This window comes from Silurus meridionalis, chromosome 5 (genome assembly GCF_014805685.1).
Source record: "Silurus meridionalis isolate SWU-2019-XX chromosome 5, ASM1480568v1, whole genome shotgun sequence".
NCBI lineage: Eukaryota > Metazoa > Chordata > Actinopteri > Siluriformes > Siluridae > Silurus > Silurus meridionalis.
In genome coordinates, this window is record NC_060888.1 from 17,065,138 (window position 1) to 17,091,386 (window position 26,249).

A 26,249-nucleotide genomic window follows, 5' to 3' on the forward strand; every position below is an offset into this window, starting at 1 on the left:
CACTGAAAGGTCATCATCATCCTGCTTCATTCTTTTTGTTGGTACTGGCTTCCTCTTTGTCCTGTGCTGACATGCGTTATCAACAGTGTGGAGAAAAAGGTGACCATCAATCAGGCAAACATATTTAAATGTAAATCATGAGTTCATTGCGGAGTATTGTATTCTCTGCGCTGCTTTCCCTAGCTGATAAAAGAAGCTTTCTGCTGCCTGGATAACACAATGGTGTATATTGGACTCTTATTTGGGTGGTTTTAAAACTACACAATACGTTAAACTAGTCTAAATACACTATATAGGCAAAAGTATCGAACAGCTTGGGATGAATTGGAAAGCTGACTGTTCCCCAAGGCCTCTACACCCTACATCAATACCTTACTTTACTTACACACTTTTGGTGCTGAATAAGAACAAATCTCCACAACCACACTTTAAAATCTTGTGGAACATGTAAATTATGCATAATGTTACTAACTAAATGAAACCTTCCTAGATCAATTTAAATCATATAATTTGCATATGGATCATTCTGTAATGTTTAAATTGCTTAATAAGCACTGAAGGTATGTGGGCACCCTATTGTTATTATTTTATTCTTTTTTTTCTGCCTCTTTATTTCTTCTTTTTCTTCATCATTTTTTTTTTTGCTTTTGGATAGTGTCTGTAGCAGCTCATAGGACTGTCTGGTAAAAAGTGGTTAAATTTGGCACACTGATTGGGTAGGGGCTTATGGACATTCTGATCAAATTTGGGCCAAGTGCTGCTAACAGGAAATGAGGCTGTATCTCAGCCATGACATTGGACACTGACACAAAACCTGATAGACATGTTCAGGACGATGATCTGAGACAAGGCAACAACTTTCTTGCTGTTTCACCATACTGGTCAAAATTCAATAACAAGCCTGAAACTACTAATTTTTTCCCCCCAATCTTCATCAGATCTGGTACAGGAATGCCATGCTCCCCATTTGTTCATTTATATCAGTGGTGTTCAATCTTTTCCACAAAGCGCTGGGAAATCCATCAAGGGAACACCTGATGTCACTGAAGATGAAAATCATTAGATTTGAACAGGTAAAATTTGGTGTTGCTCTTGCTTGGTTGGAATGAAAACCTGCACCCACAATGGCTCTTTTGTGGAAAAGATTGGACACCCCTGATTTAGATTCTTTTGCCTACAATTAGAGAATTTCACTACTAACAGTGGTTGTTACATAGACATCATAAGTGAAACTACAAATCATTCTGAGACCTATTTGCCTAATGTTATAAATGCCTTCCTGTGATTGATTAGGTAACAGCTGTAGTTGACTCTGGGTGCTTGGCCCCCATAAATGTTGCATGCAGCTTTAATTTTTATTATGTTTACAGCATTTATCAGACACAATGATCCAGAGCAGCTTACAGAAGTGGTAGACATCCCTATGGTAGTTCAATAGGTTATAGAATCGGATTACCATTGAGAACATTTTGTGAAAACCAATTGTTTTATATTCCTAGCAATAATGAAAGAAAATGACTTAACACAAACCTATCAAATACAATGAAACCTAATGACAAAAGACGGACTGGTATATATACATAGAACTGGTCGGTCGGTTTGTGAATAACTATAAACCATAGCAATGCCTCAGTTGAAGGAAGGTTAAGGTCATGCTTATGAGGGAAAGAATGTTTACAGATTGATTATGATTTTTTTTTTACGGGGATAAAAGCATCTAAATTGCTGCTATTTTCCATAGCATCTCGTTTTAAAGCAAAACTTCCAGCACATCGGCAACCCATATTTTGTTTCCATGTGTGACGTGCTTGGTGTGCATATCGCCTAGGTACACAGATGACTTTGTTTCTCCTTTGTTCTCATGTCACCTAATTTTCTTGTCGTCTCAGTTACGCCTAATTCACCTTCTGTAATTTGTTTCCAGATTTTGACATATTCAGGTGCTCATACACGCTGTCTTTTCTGTCACCGTTTTGAAGTCAGTTTGTGTTTTCAGCCCACAGTGCACTTGACTTTTTATGGACTTTTGTGGGTGTCACTAAATGCAAATGAGCTGTGTGAGAATGTGCTTTGCACTCTACAGGCAATCAACATATGTTTGTGAGAAATCTTTATTTTTAATTTTTTTATTTACACAAACATTTGCAAACAAATTTTATAATAATTTATCAATAAAGCCTAAATTCCTTGTCGGAAAAAGTGCCTGAGACAAAAAAAACAAAACAAAAAAAAGTGGTAGCTCAGTGGTTAAGACATTGGATTTTCTGATTGGGAGTTTGTGAGATTAAATCCCAGCACCACTGCCACTGCTGGGCCTTTGAGCAAGGCCTTTCACAGTTGTAATTCTTTCTGTATAATGGTGTCTGTCATATGTCAGATATGTAAATGTAAATCTAAATATTGTGGGTGTGTGCATTTAACCAAAGAAAAAAAAAAAAACTGTTCAGTTTAATATAAAACCTTTGAAGTAAGGAACTTGCTCAAGAATGAAGAGGAAGATGAACACAGAGGGAAAATCCATCCATATATCCATCCTGTTCTAGCATCACAATGCCCATATGCACAATAGAGTATATATTCATGTACCATGATTAATTGTGAAATAAGGCTGAGCAATATATGTTTTGAATTGATTATACTATTATTTATATACTTTTTTAAATTATATATTATATAAAAAATATTATATAGGTAGCAGGCTTATATACTGTGATCCATATCATGTACCATATAAATCCCTTTTGCAAATCACGGTATGATGTATTTGTCATATTACTAACCCCAACTGTAAATCATTGACACTATAGCAACCATATTCCTGTGTAACATGAGCAGGTTACTAATGCATGTTAGAAGGAAGGGGTTGGTAATCCAGAAATGGGCTTTATATACAAAAAGAGTTGAATCCTGATACGAGCTAAAACACTGACTAAAACATGGCATGCTCTGGAATATGCACTGAACCCAATACTACTTGGAAATGAAATGGAAATGGAAATATATATTTAGTGGATTTTTATTTGTAAAGATTTTGTCACCACAAAAAAAAAGGTCGAGGGTTTAGGTCTAATAGGTCTAGGGTTTAGGTCTAATAAATATGGAACATAGATAAAAGAATAAAGCTGAGCAAACATTGCATGCTATTTGGAGAAAGTCTCTAATGCAACTAATTTTCACCGAGGGAGTAAATAGTAGAAGGTTAAAGCACATGAAGCTTTTGCAGCACTGGAGCTGACCTTTTATCCGACTGTAAATATATGAGTCATACAGAAGCGGATTTATTATGCTCAGGAAAAGAGCCATCGCATGATGAAAGATCTCATGATGGCAAATATATAACGGTTAACTTGTACATGTGTGTGTAAGTGTACTGACAACATCTCAGAAAGCTTCCTTACAGCTTTTCTGTATTTAACCCTCAAACCTGCTGGAACACAGAAAGAAAAATAAAAGGCTCGAAAATAGAAGCTTACTAAGCTTCCCCTTTCCTTGACCTTGTCTGAGACACATTAGGCCTCTTCCATGTTTTATGAGCTAATCAATACCTCATAAAAGTTTACACGAGTAGGCAGTGATCCTTTTACAGTGTCCTAGCTCAAAGTTATCCAGCAGAAGTGGCAGGTTGAAGATTTGAAGAGATCGCGGCAATAACATCTGGCTGATGGAATTTTGCATTGCTTAGAGGAGAGCTATAGATAATTTTACACTGCATGATGGAAGCACATCTTGTCACCTTGTCTATGTAGCAGTAAATAAACATCAGCGGAATACATTTTTTCTAATGTTTGTACATTTAGAGCGCTCATTCAGAGTGACTTATAATGATCTCATTTATACAAGTGAGCAGTGAAAGGTTAAGGGCCTTGCTTAAGGGCCTTGCTTTAGGGCCTTGCAGTTTTAGCTTGGTGGAGATGGGATTTGATCTCACAACCTTTCAAACAGAAGTCAAGCATCTTAAACACTGAGTTGCCTTTCCCCCAAATAAATACTTCTGTGATGTCATATTGTTTTTTTATTTTTATATATTTTTTTTTATTTTAATATAGAGTATATGGGATTAGTTCTTTCTTTTCTTGTAAATTTGGTTTTCTACAAAAAAAAAAAAAAGCTTTCATCATTATTATATTGACACATTTGCACATCATTTGACCATACCTATTCATTTGAACAATTCCCAAAGAGATCAGCAGTTCTCATTTCTAACTGGTAGCCTTGCAGGAAGCCTACAAAACCCGAAATAGGTTGAATTTGGAATTGAAATCGGGTTTGGAAAAGGATTTGTGTCAGAAGTATAAAACCACTGAGGGCCAAATCCCTCTGCTTCTTCCCTTTGTGCAGTTCAAATGATTTTCTTATTATTGAGTTAGCAAAGTGCTTAGTATTTCGCTCAAAGATGAACGTGTTGGTGGGATCATTTCTCATCACGTCCACTATCATTTTCTCAAGAGCTCAGACCAATGCGTTGTTCATTACAGCCTACAGTCATGTCAATAGCATATTTCACTTCAAATTCACCAGACAAAAATGGCAATTTTCAGAAAGCCATTTTTCACTGTCATTGTCTATGTGATAATTAAACACACCTTTCTTTTGATTTCTCACTCAGAAAGTACAGCTTTCTTGTACTTGCCTTACAGTTTTTTTTATGATTTAAAATATTGTTATTATACATTTCATCTGATTTAATTGTTGTTTTTTAACAGTTTAAAAATAATTTTCAAAAATTAATATTCTTGAAAAGAATATGAGCACTGAATCTTTATTTTTTTTAAACAGACCTATCAAGATACAGTGATTGAGCTGGCCATTATAAAGCAATGATTTTTTTGTTCTTATATCCACTTCTGTATCGATTTGGATGTACTCTTCCAGTCAAAAGTTCACACACACCGACATTGAGAAGTGTTTTCATCATTTATTAATACTCTCTACTGTTTTGATGAAAACATTATAAAATACCATTAAATATACAGTAAATGCAACTGTTTAATCCACCAATAAAAGCTCTTTACAGGCTGCTATTAACAATTCAATCTTTTTAGAAGATTAGACAAACTTATTAAGGTAGAAAATGTAGTGTGTGTATATATGGCATATTAGCATAACCTCCAGGTGAGTGGCAGATTCTCCACCACAAAGATATGGTTTTCTTTGTTCACTTGGTGAAAGAACTTTAATGGTCTGGAAAAAGCCCTGACCTCAACCCCAACTGAACACCTTTGGGATAAAATAGAACACAGTTCAAGTTCCATGCCTCCTTACCTTTCATCAGTGCCTGACCTCACCAGTGCCTTGTTGGTTGAATGAGCACAAATCCCCACAGTCATGCTCCAAATTCTAGTGGAAAGTCTTTCTAGAAAAGTGGAGGTTATTATAACAGCAGTCTAAATCTGGAATAGGATGTTCAAAAAGCACATATGAGGCTACCTCCCCATATATCCGGATAGATCTGAAAACTACATTTTCGTTTTAAAATGCTGTCTGTGTAGGCTGATGTTTTTTTTCAAAAATGACTCGTCCACACTGAAAAGTCATGGGGAAAAAAAGCTTTAACCTGCGTCATTTCCATCCAGCATTTATTTTCTTTCCATCTCTTTTAATTGATCCAATTTCGAGTGAACATTCTGGCTCATTTGGAAAAAAAAATTGCGGTCTGCGAGTGAAATTAATCTGTAACATGGCTAGCAAACTGCAGTTCAACATCGTCCACCACCTCAACTGAATGTGTCACATGACTAAAAATACCATACTGTTTTTGAAAATCCATTCTATGAAGTGAAAACAACATTTAACAATACATCCACTTGGAAGAGGGTTTTTAAAAAGTATTTTTTTTTTGCTAGCCAAAAAGAAAACGCTGCCTCAGAGTGGACAGGACTCCAACAGGTAGAGAAAAAAGAATTTTCACTTGGCCATATAAGGCATTTTTGGCAAATTGTATATGTGCACTACACTTTATTTTGTAATTTGGATTATTTAAAAACAAATGTAATTATTTAACACTGTAACTAACTCATTCACAAGCACAGACTGGCAGTTTAGTTCTAAAGTTTTATTGTTATTTATGAAATCAGCAATTCCCATTGCCGCCTGAAGTTCAGCAGCTGCATTGTGTGGGTTTCTCTTGGCAGGGAGTTCTTTTTTTCACTGCCACTTTACAGCTTGGTGGAATGGAGGTGTTTAATAGCTGATTAGAGAAACTAACACAACTGCCTGTCTCTGGTTTCATTGGTTACTTCTTAATGTGTTTGTGTGACAGTGTGTTTATGCATCATATATAGTAAAGACATGGAATATGTAAACACATCCTATTATATAGAGTTTGTTTGGATTTCTTTAAATACAGTTTAGAAAGTGCCTTGTAATGTGTGTTATAATGTACTTTCACAAAGAACATTATAACCTATAATTGTATTTTTTATTAATGGGATAAAATGATCAAATAACAATATTTTAAATGTTGAAAAATATTGAAATCTTGACTGAGACATGACTTGGGCATATGTTCTGAGAATCACTCATGTGGTGGAACAAATGGAAATTGAGTTCCGTTTCTGTTTGTCTTTAATCAGTCCAATCTGTTCCCTAGTGGGTTTATTTTGGCTGTGCTGTGCTGTGCTGTGGTGTGTGTGTGTGTGTGTGTGTGTGTGTGTGTGTGTGTGTGTGTGTTTATGTATTTTGTTTAGGATTTTTCTGGTGCTGCTTTTAATGATGAAATCACTGGAAGTATACTGCTTATTAATGAAGAGACTTCCCCATACACACGAGAGAAGAATTTCTGAACAGCTAAAGAAGTCGGCAGTAATACAAGTGCGGCTAAACTAAGCTTCTACCAATTTCTCAAAATAATGCATGTGCACAAGAGCTATAGGAGATTATTAAGTTCATGGGTTGCTTCATACTCAGTAGTGCTGGAAATATGCAGTGGTAGTGCTGTTCTTAAGTTCATTTTGATTTTGGGGAAACTTTTTTTTTAATGCTTAATATCTTATTTAATCCTCTGCTATATTTCAGAAATCCATGCCGTTCCTCAGTATTTTGAAATGAATACAAAAATTGCATTAAATAATAACCTGTCACGACAAGTGTAATCCTAATGGAGTAAGAGTATTTTCTCTGTCTCTGTCACATTACACCTTATATAGATGTAATGTGCAAGAGAACGGAACATTGAAATGCACAAATGTACACTAAATGGACAAAAGTTTGTGGACGTATGATCATAAGATTTTATGTACTTTTAGAACATTCCACAATGAATCTTTATATGTAGTTAATAATAACCTTCACTCTTCTGGAAAGATCTTTCACTATGTTTTATATTATGGTTGTAGAGATTTGTGTTTATTAAGCCACAAAGATGTATGTAAAGTCAGGTATTGGTATTTTATAGGTATTAGTTGTATTAGTTTTGGCACCATCATTGCAATTCATCCCAAAGATGTTCAATAAAATTGAGGTGAAGTTACAACCCATTGGTAAAGGGAAAATTTAATGCTACTGCATTCCAATATATTTTATACATTTGTGTGCCTCCAACATTGTGGTAATAGTTGGAGGAAAAAACACACATATGGGTTTAACAGTCAAGTGTTCCGATACTTTTGTCCATATAGTGTATATGAACACTTTATAACTTTTAAATCACTGCTGAAGCTGCTTATTTTTTTATTTTATTTTTTTACAATTTTCCCCTAACGTTTTCCTTCATCACCCTTTTTTTTTTTTTTTTTTAATGGTGAACACTTTCTCAAAAGAAACTTTTGTAATGTACAATGCAAAACAATGGACACACCTTCTCCTTCAGAGGTTTTTCTTATTTTTTTCATTAACATGGAAGATATCCAAACTATTAAAGAACATGTTTGGACTGATATAATTAACAAAACAAGTGTTAAACAACCCAGAATTTGTTTTATAAAGTATGTTTTAAAGGCCTTGTGTGGAGTTAATTTGTGATATTTCATACTTAATGAGATTTAGACCATCAGTTGTTTTGTGCATAGGAAGGCTGGGTTCAGAGTTAATAGCATTATTAGTGCTACTAGTCCTAGGGTTAGGGTTAGGGTACTACAAATGTTGCTACTATAAACTATTATAACTGCAAAAAACATTCAGTTAAGTAAAGAGTAAGATAAGATAGTCCATCATTACATTAAGACATGAAGGTCAGTCAATCTGAAAAATCTTTACATGCACAAGAACTTTAAATGCATCCGCAAGTGCAGTTCCTGCAACCTTTAAACCCTATAATGAAACCCTATGAGATCAGCCACAGGAAAGGAAAACTGAGAGCTACCTCTGCTGCAAAGGATAAGTTTATTAGAATTACCAGACTCAGAAACTGACTGGGGTTGACTGAGAGAGTACAAAGCTGTCATCAAAACAAAAGATTTTAAAGAAACAAAAGTTTCTTTGAAGATTTGAAAATATAAAACATGTTCTGTTTTTTCAACATGTTTTTGTTGACTAATTAATTCCATATTTGTTCGGTCATCATTTCAAAGTATTCAGTATTAATATATTTAATATTATAAAATATTAAGATGTGTGCATTAGAGACCTGCACTCCCGTGGAAGTACCGCGGGACCCAACGCAAACTAGTGCAGGGCGGGACGAGATTTGTGCGGGCAGTAAAATACTTGTGTGTGCGGGTTGCGGGAGAATACAATCATTTGCAGGACTCCTGCAAAATGTTCTTTAAAATATCAAAAAAGAATGAATTACTAAAACAAATAAACTGTTATGTATCCACTACACAAAAGCAACAATGGCAACTAAAATAAAATAAAACTATTTACAGGCACAAGGTCATGTGTGGTATAATAGAGCACACCGAGGCAAAATGTCTGAAGGCACAAGACAGAGAAGAATCACTGAGTGCTATAGATGTTACTTCATTATTAAAGAAAGGAACATATAACCCAAAAAACCTTGGCCTGTTTTTACATCATTTCAGTTAATGTTCTATGTTCTGAAAAGTTCCTTCCTTTACACAAAATGTCAAACTCAAATAAAACGAAAAATGTTTGTTAATTTTTTAACAAAATTTCTTTTTTTTTAACATTCATATTCAAAAAGAAGCAAATGAAACACAAAAAAAGGCAGAGTAGCAGGAAGAAACAGGAAGTGCATTGAAAAAAAAATACTTATACATTTTACCTGCGGTCTTTTGTGGGCAGGAACGGGACAAAACTTAAATATTGCGGGCGGGAGAAAGTAATACATATTTCTGGCTTTCAGCGCATGCAGCTCAACAGTTTGTGCTCACTACCTCTGTCAAAATCAGCTTCCTTTTTTGCCTATCAGATCTGAAATACCAAATTACAGCAAATGACTCCCACCAAAAGTATGGCAAAAGATAGCAAAAGTACACGCATTGTTCACCTGAGTAGAAGTACAGACATACTCATGTTTTAAAATACTCTGGTAAAAGTTGAAGTATTGACTATACTTTTTTACTCAAGTAAAGAAGTCTGGGCTCTGACTTGTACTTAAGTAAAAGGTAGCCATTACTACTACCAGTTTTAGTGTCACGCTGGTAACTGGGCCTTACAACATATTCAAATTAGGGCTGTCAACCGAGTAAAATATTTAATTGTTATTAATCACATGATTGTCAATAGTTTACTCCCGATTAATGCAACTTAATCTCACATTTTATTCTGTTCTAAATGTACCTTAAATTAATATGTTTCAGGGTTTTAATACTCTAATCAACACAGGCATGGACAAATATGAATGCTTTATAGAAATGTATGGTCATTATTAGTGAAAGCAAACTCAACATAGAGCATGAAGATGGAATATTGTAATCTTGTAAATGTTTTAAAGTAATTGTGGTGTTTTAAATTACGCGAATCATCAGCAGGTCAAACGGAACCTTTGCTATGTTTCCACATGGATGGTTAATGAGGTGATACCAGAGAAACTGTACCTCGTTTAACTTTCATACGGATTACATGATCAGAGAATAATTGTTTTCGATTAAAAAAAATTTTAATCGACATTTTGAGCTTTCTATTCATATATTTATTATGTCTGTGAGGCAAGTATTCAATGAGATTCAGGTTGTTTTATTTATGTGTGTGAAGAGAGATGAAAGAGACAGCAGAGAGCGCTCCCTGTCTGTTTTCTTTATTTCACAAAAGCACAGTGTTTTGTTGTTATGATGAGTGTATACAAATGAAAGTAGACCCTTAACAGATTCGAATGATGTATTGCACTTATGTGTAAGTGCGTTTCTGCATTATGAGGGAAAACGCGCTGACGCGTTTGTCGACCCCAGATGGTTCATTGTGTGCGTCATGGCAGATTTTGGTGCTGATTTGCATCAGTAAAACAAATGTTTATGGATTAAAAATCATTTTTCGGTGGAGATTATTTATTTATTTTCTAAGTAAAGAGAGGACATTGTGAATAAACGTGTGTTGCATTTAAGGTTTTAATTTTATATATTTTACATTTTTCATTTTTTTAATAAAAAAATAGTCAAACAAAAATGCCTCTGTTGATAAAATTAGTGTTGTTAAAATTAATTTGCGTTAACGTTATTAACGCATTCATTTTGACAGACCAATTAATATAATACAAAAACGAATTTCAAATGTCATTATCTAATTAAGGTATCCAGGCTGAACATCCAGTATACACAAGCAAAGAAAAGATGATGATGATCAGGTGATCAGGAATGTCTTTGTTCTCAGTCATGTTTCCCCTCTTTATTGACATTCCAACACATAGATTAAAACTAAAGTAATGAGCATGTTTTGAAAATGTAAGAAGTAGAAAGTACAGATATTTGTGTAAAAATAAGTAAAAGTGAAAGTAAAAAAAATGAGAAAAAAATTATAGGGAAGTAAAGTACTGATACCAGAAAAATCTACTTATGTACAGTAATGAAGTATTTGTACTTTGTTACTTCATACCTCTGATTCACATCTACTGTAGGACCTCTGCACCATCAAGTCAAAGAGAAAGTCAGTAAAAATTGCTGCTGAGACCAAACATGTAGACAACCACTTCTTTTTTTCTTTAAGCCGCCAGCACACAGGGGCTACAGGTCCATCATTTTTCAAACACGCCAACTTCACAGTTTTTTCCTGATGCAATCCAGTTACTCAGCCTCCCCAGTCTATAGCAGCTTTTACTGAACTACCTCAAAATCTTTTTTTCCCCACCTTATGTTTTTTGTCTCTAGCTGTCTACTGCACAGCATCACTGTCTGATCCTGACTCATATTCATAAATAATGGTTTTATACCAGTATGCCATATCATGCATGTAATGTGAGCCTTATGTACATAACCCTGCTCATAGAATGGGGTGCAAAATAGCTCCAATGTTGGCATAGAGTTCAAATATCTGGCATGATTACTGAAATTGCTTCTATTTTTAAATGTCTTACTAAACAAAAGCGATTCATTATTATGCATTACTAAATATTAAATAACCATTAAAAATTAGGTAAGCAGTAACTTAAGAAATGAAAATAAAATCTCATGAGCTTATGTGCAGTATTTTGCTTAAATTTAATTAGTGACCTAGAAATAGTACAGAATAAAGATTAATCACATTTAATAAATATTTTGAACATTTTCTTTGTTTGTTTTGAAATATATTAAAATGTTTTGTTTTGTGTAGTTCAAGTTTTGAATACCAAAGTGAATTTTGTATTTTTTTTTTAAGCAGATGTTTATACTTTTAAACCTCACTGTATTTCACCCTAATGATTAAAACCTAGACCACAGTACTAATTTTTCTGTGCAAAATAATAAAATATAATAGAAAAAAACTTGAAGACCTTCATTGGTTTCCTGATAAAATATCACTGTCATATGTAAACAGTGTCTTTTAATCGAGCATGCAGAGCAGCATTGGCGAGTGTGGTCATTCAATCAATTGTGGGTACACAAAAGAATTCTGGAACATGGAGAAGTGTGCAGAGAATCTAAGTTATTTAGTTATTTAGCTATTAATATGGCTACCGACACGTGCACTTAGATCTGATTTTAAAGGAATAATAGTAATATGAAGCGAAGAGCAATACGAGGTTGACGAGTATTTCGGTGTTGAAATATGTGATCGAGATCGATTCAAAGACTCTGGATCATTCTGATCATAACTCCTCATGTTTCTAGGAGACGGGACTTGAGAGATGTTCATCTATAAAAATATCATTCTGTGGCAGTGAGACAATTTTAAAACAACTCATAACCTTGAACAATAGCAGATTATTTTAATTCATTCTCTTTTTTAATTTTTATGAAAAAAAAAAAAATTACTGTTTAGAAGATATATTCCATGGTATGGGCTTGAAAAAACACATTCACACAGGAATGTCTCATGACAATTAAAATTGCTCTCTAGGAGGATCTCCGGACGTCCTGATTTGAAGCACAGCAGGATGTATTTTGGAAGGATGAGTAAAGACAGAGTATTGATTGTGCTGCATTTCCCAGCTGAGCCCTGTTCTGAGAAAATGGATATTTTAGTATTCATCCCTTTAGGGTTTTGTTTTTTTTTTGTTTTGGAAAAAAAAACACAAAGTACAAGCATCCCAAAAGAGCACAGTGGAGCAAAAGAGATGGTTATTTACCAGTGGAAAATCACACTGTTTTTATAGACTGTGTATTTAACACGAATAAATTACCTGAGGATTAATTCTCAAGGTGCCAAAGACAATATGCATGGAATATAGAGTTTAAAAAACATATTAATTAAGTTCCTACAGTTGTGGCAGTATAATTAGTTAGGTTTCCTGTTGTACTGGCAGGCTGGATTTAAATTGACATTTAGCTCTCAGGGAGAAAAAACAAATGTGCATGCTGCGTTTGATTCTCACTAGTAAGAGGAACTGCTTTCCTTCTTGCCTTCTAGCTATGCCACTGGCATTCTGGTTGGCTCTGTATACTGTCCTGGACAGTGATTACCACACACACACACACACACACACACACACAGGCACACACACACACAGGCACACACACAGGCACACAGAGGGAAGCCTTAATTGCTTGTGTTTCAGTGTGAATGTGATTGCAGAGTCAGGAAATGAAAAACCTCCCTGTTTAGTCCAGAATAAACAGGTTACTCTGATAAGTGAGAAATGACACACAGCTTTAGGGCTGTAAATAGTGTGAATAATATTCAAGCATTTCCTTGACAAAATACAATGCAGAAAGTGAATGCAAGGAAAGGCAGAACACAAAACAGGAGGTGCTATGAAGGTGTAGGATATGGAAAAATCCTATTTATTTTTATTTTTTTTGAGAAGAAAAGGTGTTACGGAAGATAATACGTGCATTTATATGTGAGCATCAGTGCAGTGTAGAACGAAGACAAGGTAAAAATTGGGAGCACAGGATGCCGTGCGTGACGTGGCTAGGCTCAGGATGTGAAGTGCAGGAGATAAATAGCGAGACGAATGCGGAGAGGACGTGGCAGAACCGCGATGACCCAGCGCTTGTTCTGCTAGTTATAACTTGCACTCGTTTCTCGGAGACGTTAATTGGCTCAGGAGATGATGTTGAGGCAAATCGCAGTCATGTTAAAGCCTCTCGTGTTCGCAGTCAGAATAAACACGGTAATTATGGTGCAGATCGTGTGTAGGCGTGCATGAGTGCGAGAAGAACAAAAAATGGGGTGGCATAAGTAGCCTCTCCGATGTTTCTTCTTCAGCGTATTTGAATTATTCGGGAAGAAGCACTGCCTCCCGACATACCGTTTTTGAGTGACTTGTTGGGTTTATAGCATATTCATTAACTAGGTTCCTTTTAGTCTGCTGAAATCTACAGTATAGCCAAGTAATACAAGGACTGCACATGCACAGTTCCCTTGTTACATCACTGAAACCTTCATTATCTGAAAGCACCTTCTGGAAGCCGATGGAACGCGAAGTTTCGCTAAAAGCAATATCTAAATGACACCGGTAATGAGGGAAGCGATCCACCAATGTGAGTGCAAACTTATTGAGGGTGCTCAGGCAAAACAAGAAAGCCCTTTAAATCACCTAGGGCTTGCAATCCCATTTAGTTTTGAAGCTGTTTTTGTTGAAAGTTATCTGAAGCTAGCAGTTTTGAAAGAGCAAACTCCTTCTTAAGTGTCCTCCAACTTCAAATGTGATATCCCCTAAGTCTTAGCTGTGAGAACAGCTATGTATGCAGTTGTTTTAAAAAGATTTTTTTTTACATAACTTAGGTTACTTAAGACTATAAGTATGATTTTTATACAGGCATAATTTTGCCCAAAGCACAGTGACCTCCATTTCTTAACATGTCTACCTGTGGGAATGTGAGTGTCTTAATATAATGTGCATGAAATGGTGATAAACAACTTCTTTACCAGCACTGGGCGTTGTTACCATGGGAAAACGGCTAACCCATAATTAGTAACAGGCCAACAAACTAGCGCTCTAACACCTGAATGCTAGAGCAACACATGGCAACTTTTTGCACAGGCAGGTATAAACATCGCCTTGCCCTGATTGCCTGGATGTCGCTGGTCCATATGATTCCTTTATTTTCCTGTTTACTCAGTTAGGAAGCAGATATTTGATTGATAGCTTCTAGAATATAAAGAGAATGTTGAATATTTGTGGTGACTTGTGAAAAGGTGAAATTTTTACTGTGCTGGTATGTAAACTTAAAATGAAATTTATTTTCCACTTGTGGATACACAGTAGATATGTGTGCAATCTATAATTAGTGGCTGTGTGGGACTGCTGATTCAGCCACAAGGGCATTAGTGAGGTGCTGATGCCAAATTAGGAGGCCTGGGGTGCTCTGGAGTTCCAATTATTCTCAAATGTGTTTCGTAAGGTTGAGGTCAGGGTAAGGGACAATCAACTCTAACCTTGGCAATCAATAGTCTTTGTAGACCTCGCTTTGTGTACAGGAAATTTGAAACAGGATTTTTAATTCCAGTAAAGGGAACTTTTATAGTTACAGCATTATTCCAAGATATTCAAACAATTGTGTGTGTGCAGCTTTGTGGCAATAGGTTGGGGTAGGACACGAATATTGGGATCATGGTCTGGAATCATTTGAGCGCATCTGCATCAAAAGTTACAACATGAACCTCAAAAGTAAAAAATTAAATAAAACTTATTTACCACCAACACACTGACTTAAAGCAACTGATACTGTATAATTGATTTTATTAGCATTACTTTGCCATGTATGACAATGAAAATTATGTCCATCTATTATGCCGTTGTGTAGTTTGCATATGATGAAAACATTAACAATGGTGAAACACTTTACTTTTTTTTTTAGAATTGGTGCAGCTGGTAAACGTTTAAAAGGATACTTTATATTTCTTACATGTTCCATACAGAAAGCCTAAGCAAAACAAACATTTCAACAATTTATTTGGTTGTATATTTTTAGGCTTTTCAATATAGAGTTGTCAAAGTACAATCCAATTTGTGCAAACCTGATTGTTCTTTAGCGTTAAAGTCCCTGTGATGTGCATTGAAACACACCATAATCTTCTCTGTTGACATAATTTCAACTGAATAAATAGAAATAAAATAGAAAGTCAAAGTGGGTTAGGGTTAGGGTTAACTAGCTTATAGCATTTAGGTAATCTCACAGCCCTGATTAAGACGTATTTGACTATTAATACCTTGAATGCGAGCCCGAGCATTAATGATGGTTTTTGGATGTCGGACCTTTTTTCATTTAAACTTAGAGTAAGACTTAGAGTTTGAAAATGTAATCAAATGTTTTAACAGCTTAAGACACATTTACAACCCATGCATGATGATGGGTTTTTTTCTTGCTTGTATGCGGCAAAGTAATTTTTATATTATTGGGGGCGAGGCACTTTAGATTCTAGAGAAAATTTGATTATATAAAATGTTGACAAGGAGCCAAAGTGCAGAATGATGCCATCAAACTTGTTGATCTTTATTCGGAGATGGCTGAAAGAGACTCATTTTGAATGCATGGAATTAGCTTATAGATAAATTCAAGGCAAATAAATTCATCCTAAAGCCACAAAAATTGCATTTTGATTTCACTGGGACTGCTCTCAATCCCATTTTAATTGTCTTGCTCTCTCATTATTATCATATAGCAATAACTTTGTTCTCTGCACTGTTGCTTTTCTTGGCTAGGCTTTGACCACGGGCAGCATTCCCGGCTTCATCGATGTTGTAATGAACCTAAACTCTCAGGCTCTCTTAGAGGACAACCTTCTCTGGCAGGCCAAGAACACTGGCAAGCGGATCATCTTCTACGGGGATGACACATGGGTGCGGCTCTTCCCTAAGCATTTCTTGGAGTATGATGGCACCACGTCTTTCTTCGTCTCCGACTACACTGAGGTGAGGAAAGCAGATTCTTCAGGGTGTGTTACACTCTGTGTTACAGTTCTTGTCTTCATGTTTCACACAATACATGGTTGTAATTTTTCATTTGAGTTGTCCAAAACACATTGCCCATTTTTTTTTCACACAAAGCAGGGCTGCCTTCATAAAAAATACACGACACAACAACACGACAAACTAAAAGAAACTGAGTAATTACGTGCTACATTTACCAGCATACATGGGCAGATTCAATGCTTCATGTTCAGATAATAAAATGTGCGATAGCACAGAGCAGTTGAATTTTGAACTCTGACTGGTCAGACAATGTTGATTAATTTTAAACAGTGCATCTCTGACAGTAGTGCCAGCTGCAAGGAAAATCACAGATCATATATTAATGTGCCTGTTCAAGCTTGTTATTGTTTCTATAAAAACAGTTCATTCACTAGGACTTGTAATGGTAGAACACCCCTATATAACCCCAGATGGATAAATAATACATAGATTAAAAAAAGTGTTGTTTTACAGAGGAAAAATTGCAATGCTGTATTGTGATTTTTTTTAATTGAAAAAGAATCAAATTGGCACTTTGGTATCGTTTTTTTTCTGTTATAGCAGCGTAGCCTATTGTCGTCTATTTCTTTACATACATTAAAATGTGCGTTGCCTATTGTGTTGATAAAGCTATTGTGTTCATGCTAATTTGGTTATTTTGTTCAATATTGAAATTACAAATATTTAGCACACTTATTCATCCAAATAGGAACTAAGTAGGTTCTTCTTTCTTTTCTTCTTCTTCTTCTGGTTAGTTTTCTATTTGGCAGCACATTTAACTGCCTCGTTAAAAATTTTACAGACTGTTTTGGAAGGATCATTCTGAGCCCATATGGCCCAAATGCTGTCACTGTAGCGCCATCATTGGGTGATTTGTGTGCGTAGTTTAGAAATCTATGGTAATAAACTGTATCTAAAATATAAAAGCCAGGCATCCCTGGATTCTGGGTCTGGGTGTCTGGGTGTTGGACCTGAAAATGCTTCTTCAACTTGTATTAATTATTATAAATATTACTATTAGTATTATTAGTATTCAGTTAAAATATAGCACCTTCCATGATTGTACCAGACAACAATCATAAAAATGTTTACAGCAAGGACATTGGCAGAGGAGGAAGACAGGAAAAAGTGAGTGTTTTTCCTTCAGCTTTAAAGGAAGAGATATGTGAGCTGTGATTGAGTATAGTGTGTTCCAAAGTTTAAGTGCTGATACGTTTAAACACCTGCTTCCCTTAGTGGACAATTTGAACTTAGGAACAGTTAAAAGCCTGGTGTTAGAAGCTCTGAGAGTATGTACAGGGGTTCAGGGTTTGACTGATTTTACTCAGAAAGGCATTGTAATTCTTTATAGGTCAGTGCAGGAGTTCGAACTGGATCAGACCAGGCGTTGCTGTTGTGGCTTGTCGAATGTAGAAGTGATATTCATTTCTAACGTGAAAATTTGCATATACTGACATTTTGGAACAATTGTGGAAAAATGATTTTACAGTAATCAAGATTAGGATTTTGATAAAATCAAGGAACAAATTAAAGCATCATTTGTGTTCAGCAAGTGGTGGAGAAACTAAGAGAAAGGTAGAAAATAATGCACAGATTTTCTATTCCATACCCCATCGATCTTATTGTCAAGGGCATTTGGACAATGGAATTTAGTGGCAGTAAGTAAAACTTTTATCAGTGTTCAATTTTGGAAAAATGTCATTCGTCCATGATTTAATATCTTGAAGGTGTGATATAAGAGGTAGAAATGAGTCCATAGTTTTCCAATAAGGTGGGATCGAGATCAGTTTTTTAAGATGGGTGGGATGGCTTTAAAAGAAGTAAATGTATAATCTGAAAACAAAACTGGAAAGAAAACATTATTTTAAGTAATTATGAATTAACAGTATGCAACCAAATAGACGATGAAATGGAGAGCTCCTGTTTTTAGGAACATCTAATGCCTTCAGGTACATTTCATTTATTATGTAGGAAATAAAAGGATTGTCACAATTAGACAAATAGCAAGCTAAAGAGAATTAGATTACAAATAAATTAATAAATCACAGTACTATTTCTTGTTATATTCATTACCTTGAACAGTTTCTTGATAATGTTTCTAGAATCAGGAATATAGAGCGTGAATAAACTGGATAATGACTAACTTATAATTTACTATGTATAAATGTATATTTCTAAGAAAAATCAGGATGGTGAATTTAACTCCCAGTTCAGTCAAGTCAATTCATAGAAACCTCTCTGCACAGGTCAAAGCTGAATATAATTTAAAATATAACTAAAATGCTATTATATTACTAGAAATACTTGCTTTCTACCTTTCTTATTTTTCTTGTCTGTATTAATATACAAAATTAGCTTGTTAGGTTTGAGATAACTGAGACTTTATAAGGAAAACGACTGAAAACGACTAATTGTATTGTGTATGCACGTGTGTGTGTCTCAGGTGGACAACAATGTGACTCGTCATTTGGACAGCACTCTGAAGAGAAACGACTGGGATATTTTGATCCTGCATTATCTGGGACTGGACCACATCGGACACATCAGTGGGCCACACAGCTCTCTAATCGGGCCCAAACTTCAGGAAATGGATGATGTCATCAAAAAAATACACACCTCCATTATCACAATGGTAACACCACTCATCCTATATCTTAGTTAATTTTCTCCCTTTTTTTCTGGGGGTCTTTCTATTTGCTTATTGATAATTCATTTATTTTTGCTCCCCAGCAGTGTAGTGAATTCAATAAAACCATGACTATACTGATTGCTGGAAATTGGAGCAGAGGTGATTTAACTGATCTGTTTCAGTTGATCTGAATGAAATAAGATAGGGTTTTGCTGTTGAATCTTTTTTTATAATCCCAAAGCACTTCAATGTTAGATTTAATTTCAGCTTTGATATAACTAAGCAGAATGAAAATGATGATTCAGTAGTCATCATATTCATCGTTCTTATAGGTCTGGTCACTGTCAGGAGCTTTATAAGGTCTGTTTTTTAGTCTGCAATGCACTCGCAAACACGAGTCAGTATTATATCATTCTTATCGCACTTTGTGTCTTCATGTATTATGAAGCATCAACGGCTGCATTGTGCCAATAACTTCAGCCTTTGATACTTTTATTTGAAGTTCCCAGTGCGTCGTTTTGTGGATGTTTTATTTAACAGAATCAAAATGCTGCTCTATTCTTCTGCATTTTTAACCACGACCAAGCTTTCCATCACTTTCAAACATGCAGTCAATGAAGAGCTTTAAATCTTTGTTGTTCCTTGTTTTTGTATAATGTTTTCTCATTCCCACATTCCTTCCTTCCTTCCTTCCTTCCTTCTCTCCTTCCTTCCTGCTATTTTCCCTCAAAGAATTCTCTAAAGCTCTCCAGCCACAGATTGGTGGCGTAAATATCAGATGACGCCTTGTGACATAATTTCAGAAAGCTGTATTGATTACATCAGGCATTCTGGCTGACACCAAACATGCTGCAAAATACACTCTTTAAACTTCTTAATGATTCCTCTGACTGTAGATACCGGCAAGTTAAGGCGAGTGGCTATTCTCTTGTAGCCATTGCTTGACTTATGAAGGTCGACACGCCTTACTTGAATGGTGTGTTCTCTTGTCTTTTCCATGTTGACAAATGGGTAAGAGAATAAGGCCTCTGTGTCACGTCATATTTATACCCCAGGGAAACAGGAAATCATGAATTACTAATTAAAAGTCCCTAGATACCCTGACCAACCTTAGCAACCACAGAAAAATATATATAAAAAAAAAAAATTAAATTTTTCAGAGGAATTGTTAGGGGTGCCAATAATTGTGGCACACATGATTTCAAGTTTTTTTTTTTTTTCTAAATGTGTGATTTTTACCACCAAAGTAATGTACTTAAATAAAAGGTTGGATTTTTCTCTTTTTTTGCATTTGGGTTCTATGTTGTTTTAAAAAAAAGGAGAATTTTTTGAAGTCCACGACCACATCTTAAACAGGGGTGCCAATAATTGTGGAGGGCACTGTATATAAAGGTTAGCTGAATTGCTTTATAGGACACATGGGAAGAAACGTTGTTAAATGTAAATGTTTTGAACAGCCTTAATAAAATTTACAAAGCATTTGAAAGATCTTGATTTAGTGACTTACTGAAGAGTAGCGACTGACTCAGTTGTCTTTCAATCCTGGTGTTACTTGATGTAAACTGAAGCCATGCCACTAATGAGCTTGCTTAGTCTGAGAAAGACCTCTATAGCTAACTCTGATAAATGGACCTGCCACATTTGCCCAGAATATCTGTCTAGTCCAGGGCTAATTTACAGCTTGCAGGCCAGAACCACCCTTAAAAAGGTTATATTCCGGCCAACCAAATGAAATTGTAACTGAATTAAAAGATTTGGTAAAGAACTTGTCTTTGGGGCAAAATAAAGCTGTAAACCCAGAGCCTGAACTCTACTGAAATAATGTGTTAATATGCAGTTCTCCATTAGCAATCTAAAAACCTGACTCTATAAATATGTCTCTTTACAAAAGAACATTTAATGGTGAAAAAAAATACTTTTGCAACCACAAATTGCATTGCATTGCCACCGTTAAAGTCCATTTTAATCAAGGCCATTTCATATATTTTCATTATTTTTAAACTATTATTTTGAAATTTAAATGACAGTGTGTTCAGTGTTGTTAATGTTATATTGGATTTCTAAATCCAGTATTTATTCCTAAATCTGGTTTATTTTGTTTAGTCCACTTGAAATAGACCTTTTAGTGTAACTTGGACCTTCACCTAAAACCATATATTTGTACAGTATGTGTATCTATGTGGAAAACCTTTGGGAGTTTTTCCCAAGAGTTTATATTTGGCATTTCAAATCATTCAGTCTTCACTGTGCCTGACACACATGTGTGTATGTATGTAAATGCATGTGTGTGTCTACATGCAGCTGTGTGTTACAGGCATGTTTTGAAGTGTTCGTAGAGGCCTCTAGTGATTCTATTTCCTCGATCACTCTATCTCTCTCTTCCACCCTCTCACTCTTGAAACATTAGGACATTAGCTAGAAGACCATTATAAAGGTTTTCTCTTGATCTCCAGACTTGTTTGATGTTGCACACATAAGAGGTATAATTACTCAATTCTTCATAGCTTACAAAGAGAAAATGTGCTCATTTACCATATTTGCATAACAGGCAAGGAAGAGAACAGGACAGAACCTATTTGTGTCGAGGTACACGTCTTCCTTGGATGCTTACCTAATCCATTAAAGGAACAGGAAATTCAGACATTTGAGATGGCTTCCTCCTGCAAGATAAATAGTGGTTGCAATGGAAACACTGACAGTCTTTGTCGTTTTTTCCCCCTGTGGGCAAGTGACTCTCTGTCATCTTAGTCATTCTTTGACAGGATGGTCTGCTGTGTCTTTTTTGCTTTCAACAAAAGAAAAAACCCTCTTCCCTTGTCACTTTTGCTTCTCTGCTAACTTTTTGGCCATTGGCTTCTCCATTGTTACATATTTCTTGGTGGCATGACCCACATTAATGTTGAAATAATAACTTGCTACTCATTCGAAAATCCTATGCCTTCTTGGTATCAGCCAGGGAAGCATACTAGCTCAGCCATGAAACTCTATACTTGCAATGATTGGTTCTCTAGATGCAGGCACTGCAGCCTATCTGGCACTTCTTTATTCATCAAATAGTTAGCTCTACAAACTATTCCGTTCCCTTGCTCCACCCTTCACCACTTGCCCATGTCCATGTTGGTCTCCTCCGGGCAGATGTTAGCAAGTGTACTTGGATCTTAACAAGCTTACTGTACAATGTTGAATAACAATGAGGTGTAAATCCAATGTAGATAACTAAGTGTTACCTTATGGAATAATTATTGGACCCTATCTGCTTTGAGTCCTTAACTCAAATCGATTTGAGTTAAAATGAGTTGAGTTGAACCAGGCCAGATAGCGATTATCTACTTTTTATCTACTTTTAACTCTCTAATTCAGGAATTTCTACCCTGATTAAAAAGATTCTCACATTCTCAAATTTGGCTTTCTGTGGAGTGAATTATTTCAGCAAACTCAAGGCCATAGCTATAAGCCTCTGAATAGCTGTCTAGCTTTAAACAAGTAAGGCATTCATCCTTACCCGAAGGGTTGTGGTGTTTTTCTGTTTTGGTGCTTGGTGATAGCCTATGCAAGGAGAACTCTGAAGCCGTGTGATGTGCTTGTTTTTGCTTGCTAGTTTAGGTCGTCTACTCTGAAACAGCATGTCTTGTCATGGAAGAGACAGAAACTCTCGTCACTCCCCTCAAGTCAGAAGGGAGTAGGAAAGAACTTGTTAGCGCAGCCTGGAGTGACCTGGATAGAGCAGGTGGAGCAGCTTAATAAGATGCTCAAGGCTGAGAATATGTTCAACTTTGGCATTAACAGTCATGGTCTGTCTGGAAATTGGGATATGCAAACCGTACATATTGTCTATTTGGCTGCTCAAACCAGTAGATTATTCCTTCCACATGCTGGTTCTTAGTCCTGGCCAAAATCTGGATATTGTAAGATATATTTCCTATCTGTGATCCGGATCATGTGTGCATTTACTTTTAACCTGTATTCAGAGTGCTTTAGATTAGAATTAAAGACATATAATCACATAGAGTACAGTACACAATTCGGCACTGTGACTTGGATGGAACACTTTTGATTCAATCATCATTATTGGCTTAGGTCAAGTTGTGAGCAGGGTTTTTTTTTTTACACACACACACACACACACACACACACACACACACACACACACACACACATATATATATATATATATATATATATATATATATATATATATATATATATATATATATATATATATATATACAATTTTTATTTAAATTAATAATAAGAAGTAACAAAAAGTATGAGTGGAATTTATGTCAGCGCTACAGTTCTTTGGGGTTTTTATTGTAGTTTAGCCAAAACTATTAGTTATAAGTAGAAATTGCACTGCTCTGATGCTATGCCCAGAATATATGTTTGCTATATATGCAAATTGTTATGTCAACGGGTTTATTTGAATAAGCAAAAGGTATTTTTCCCCCTGTAGTTTTAGTTAAAATATTATTATTATTTTAATATTATTAATAATATTTATTATTTTCAAGGCTTTTATTATACATTGAAGACTGTGCATATAGCTCCTTCTTCACATTTTTATATTTACAAAATCATTTCCTGTTGCACTGGTGAGCTGTCCATCTTCCTAACACTGACCCCTGTCTCACTACATGCTGCTGGTTGTGAAAAGCTATCAATATTTTTTAACAGAGACAGCATAAATACCAGTTCAATTTGATTAGTTTTGCTAATCACAGCAGGTATCCATTATACAGTAACTGAACGATTGCTAGTGCCATATTATACAACAAGAAATTTCATATTGAGAAACTGACTTGATTTTAGACACAGTATGGCCAAATGATTTTTTTATTTTTGCTCTACTAGGGGAACTAGGTTAAGAACCCGAAGAAGCTAGATTAAGTTTATAGCATGCTAGCTAGTTTCTATTGATTTGTAAATTGGCATCATTTCTTTGTTTTCAAAGAACTGACATGATTTCATATTTTAGGTCTAGATTTATATTTCTAAAAAAGAATAATTTGCCCTGTATGCAAATGATGGCATTAACTCTACTGTAGTAAACGAGATAGTGAAGTTTTAGTACAGGAGTGATATAAACAGTGAAAAGTCGAGTGTAGTTGTATTATAAATATAATCTGCTCTGGAACACCATGTGTCCAGTCAAATTAGTGAAGCAGAACTATCTGTTGAATAAGAAGCTTTAACTCAAACCTCATCTGATCTCTGGGCTGCTATGATGCAATGTATCTTCTTTCCAGAAAGGTTGCTGTTGTATAAACCAGCTCAGCTAATGTGATTTCTTCCATCTCTCTGCACTTTCTCTTTCTCTTTCTCTCTCTCTCTCTCTCTCTCTCTCTCTCTCTCTCTCTTCTAAGTCTTTCTCTCTCAATCCATTTATCCACATCTACAGTATCATTCTTTTGCCCAGCTTCCTTTTCTCAGAACTTTTTAACCCTTTGGATTATTTTGTTTTTTTCTGCTTATTCTTATTTTCTCTGCTTTTCGTCTCTCTCTCTCTCTCTCTCTCTCTCTCTCTCTCTCTCTCTCTCTCTCTCTCTCTCTCTTTTAAGTCCACACACTCACCGTCCATCAATAACCTCTTTAGTCTCTTGAAGACCACGTAGCAGCAGGATTTGCGTCATCTGGTACTGTGTTTTTTTTTGGGGTTTTTTTTTTTTGCTTTTGTTTGTTTGTTTGTGCCCTTTATTTTTTGGTCTCTCCACCTTTGCAGTGTGAATGTGGATGGCAAATCCTTGTGCCTTTTTTTTTTTTTTTTTTTTTGCTTGAATAGCAAAATGAAAATGTTGAATCCTCTTCTCTTTTCTGCTTCCAAATCTCTATCACGGTCCCTACAAATCCCTCCAATGGAGCTGCAGAAAAAAAAAGTGTCCCAGCAAGCACTGTGCGTTCATTCTCTTTCCCACTGACTGTACAGGGAAGTAAGAGGAATGCATTACCTGATTTTTTTTTTTGTGCAAGTTTTTGAAATCATACATACATACATACATACATACATACATGCACATGTACATCCACAATCGCTGCTTGAGGCTTAAACCTTTAGAATGATAGTTACTCATGGTTGCTCTTCTCCCTTTTTATTTAATATATTGCTAAACATTAACACCTGAGAACAATGGGATATCGGTTGTGCTGGCATGACGCTGGCTCTTTATACTGCTATAACATAACTATGAATGAAAGACCTTTATTTATTAGTAGTTTTTTAAAAAAGTTGGTAAATGTCTTAAATAGAGCAGTAAAAACAATAAAACATTTTATTGTACAAACAATGAGAAAAATTATAGAACTCATGCATCACAACAGTGTACTTTAATGAAAAAATATAGTATTGTGGCACCTGATTGTGTAGTTTGCGTTTTATAATAAAAGTAAGTGCTTTAGAAGGTTGACGCATGCTATGTCATCAAGACATGATTTAAAATAGATCTAGCACATCCAGTATGTTTGGAATCCAGCATATCTAAATTAAAAAAAAGGGGTTTTCTTTAAAGATGATGGGAGGAAACACTTTGTATTTATATATTGCAAAATCTCATACTGCATAAGAGCTCACTTCGCAGGTTTGAAAAGGTTAGTGTAAACCAGGTCAAAGTTGAATTCGAGAAAACTTTTTTTGCACAGTGCTGATGCACCACTTCCAAATCCTGTAGGCATAGCAGTAGCACTTGCTCTTCATAAGGAAACAATGGCTTTGCAATCACAAAGAGGTTTTGCGGCCGATCATCTGTAGGCGGCCTTAATTATAATTGCAGCACAGTTTCCAAAGAAACAGGACATTTCAGATGAAAGTACTGTGCAAGAAATGTGCTTCTAAAGCTGTCTAAGGAGCATAGTGTAGATGAGATTTTTCTTTATCTTACTTTATTTAATTGCTCCCCTAGCAACAACTGTCAGTGCAAACAGAGACATCATTGCTATACCCATCACTGTTGATGTGTCTAGCCACTGGAAATCCTTCATTCTAATGCTAGGAAGATGTTCGACACACAAATCAGCCAGTCTCTTCTTGGTTTTTCTGATATACAGTTGATTGCATCTCTTGCTGGATAGACAATGAGAAGCTTCTACAGTGATGCATTACAGTGAATCGTGACAGAAAAAAAAAAGCCCTGATCCTTTAGGAAGTAGTCTTGGGGGGGATTTAGTGGTTTTTAACTATAATTTCAGCAATGATAAGTGGGCAGCAAAGGAATTCTCACTGTCTTTTTTTACTTTCACTGGGAAAATGATAGTGAGTGA

General features: G+C 35.5%; 1 protein-coding gene across 1 annotated transcript in view; it reads left to right on the plus strand.

Moving 5' to 3' along the window:
- The window catches only part of pigg (phosphatidylinositol glycan anchor biosynthesis class G), a 136,127-nt gene that overhangs the window by 5,975 nt on the left and 103,903 nt on the right, over positions 1-26,249 (plus strand). Inside the window, exons 3-4 of the mRNA XM_046849593.1 lie at positions 16,121-16,330; positions 18,813-19,001. Coding sequence (XP_046705549.1) covers positions 16,121-16,330; positions 18,813-19,001 — 399 coding nt within the window. The remainder of the gene's footprint in view (positions 1-16,120; positions 16,331-18,812; positions 19,002-26,249) is intronic.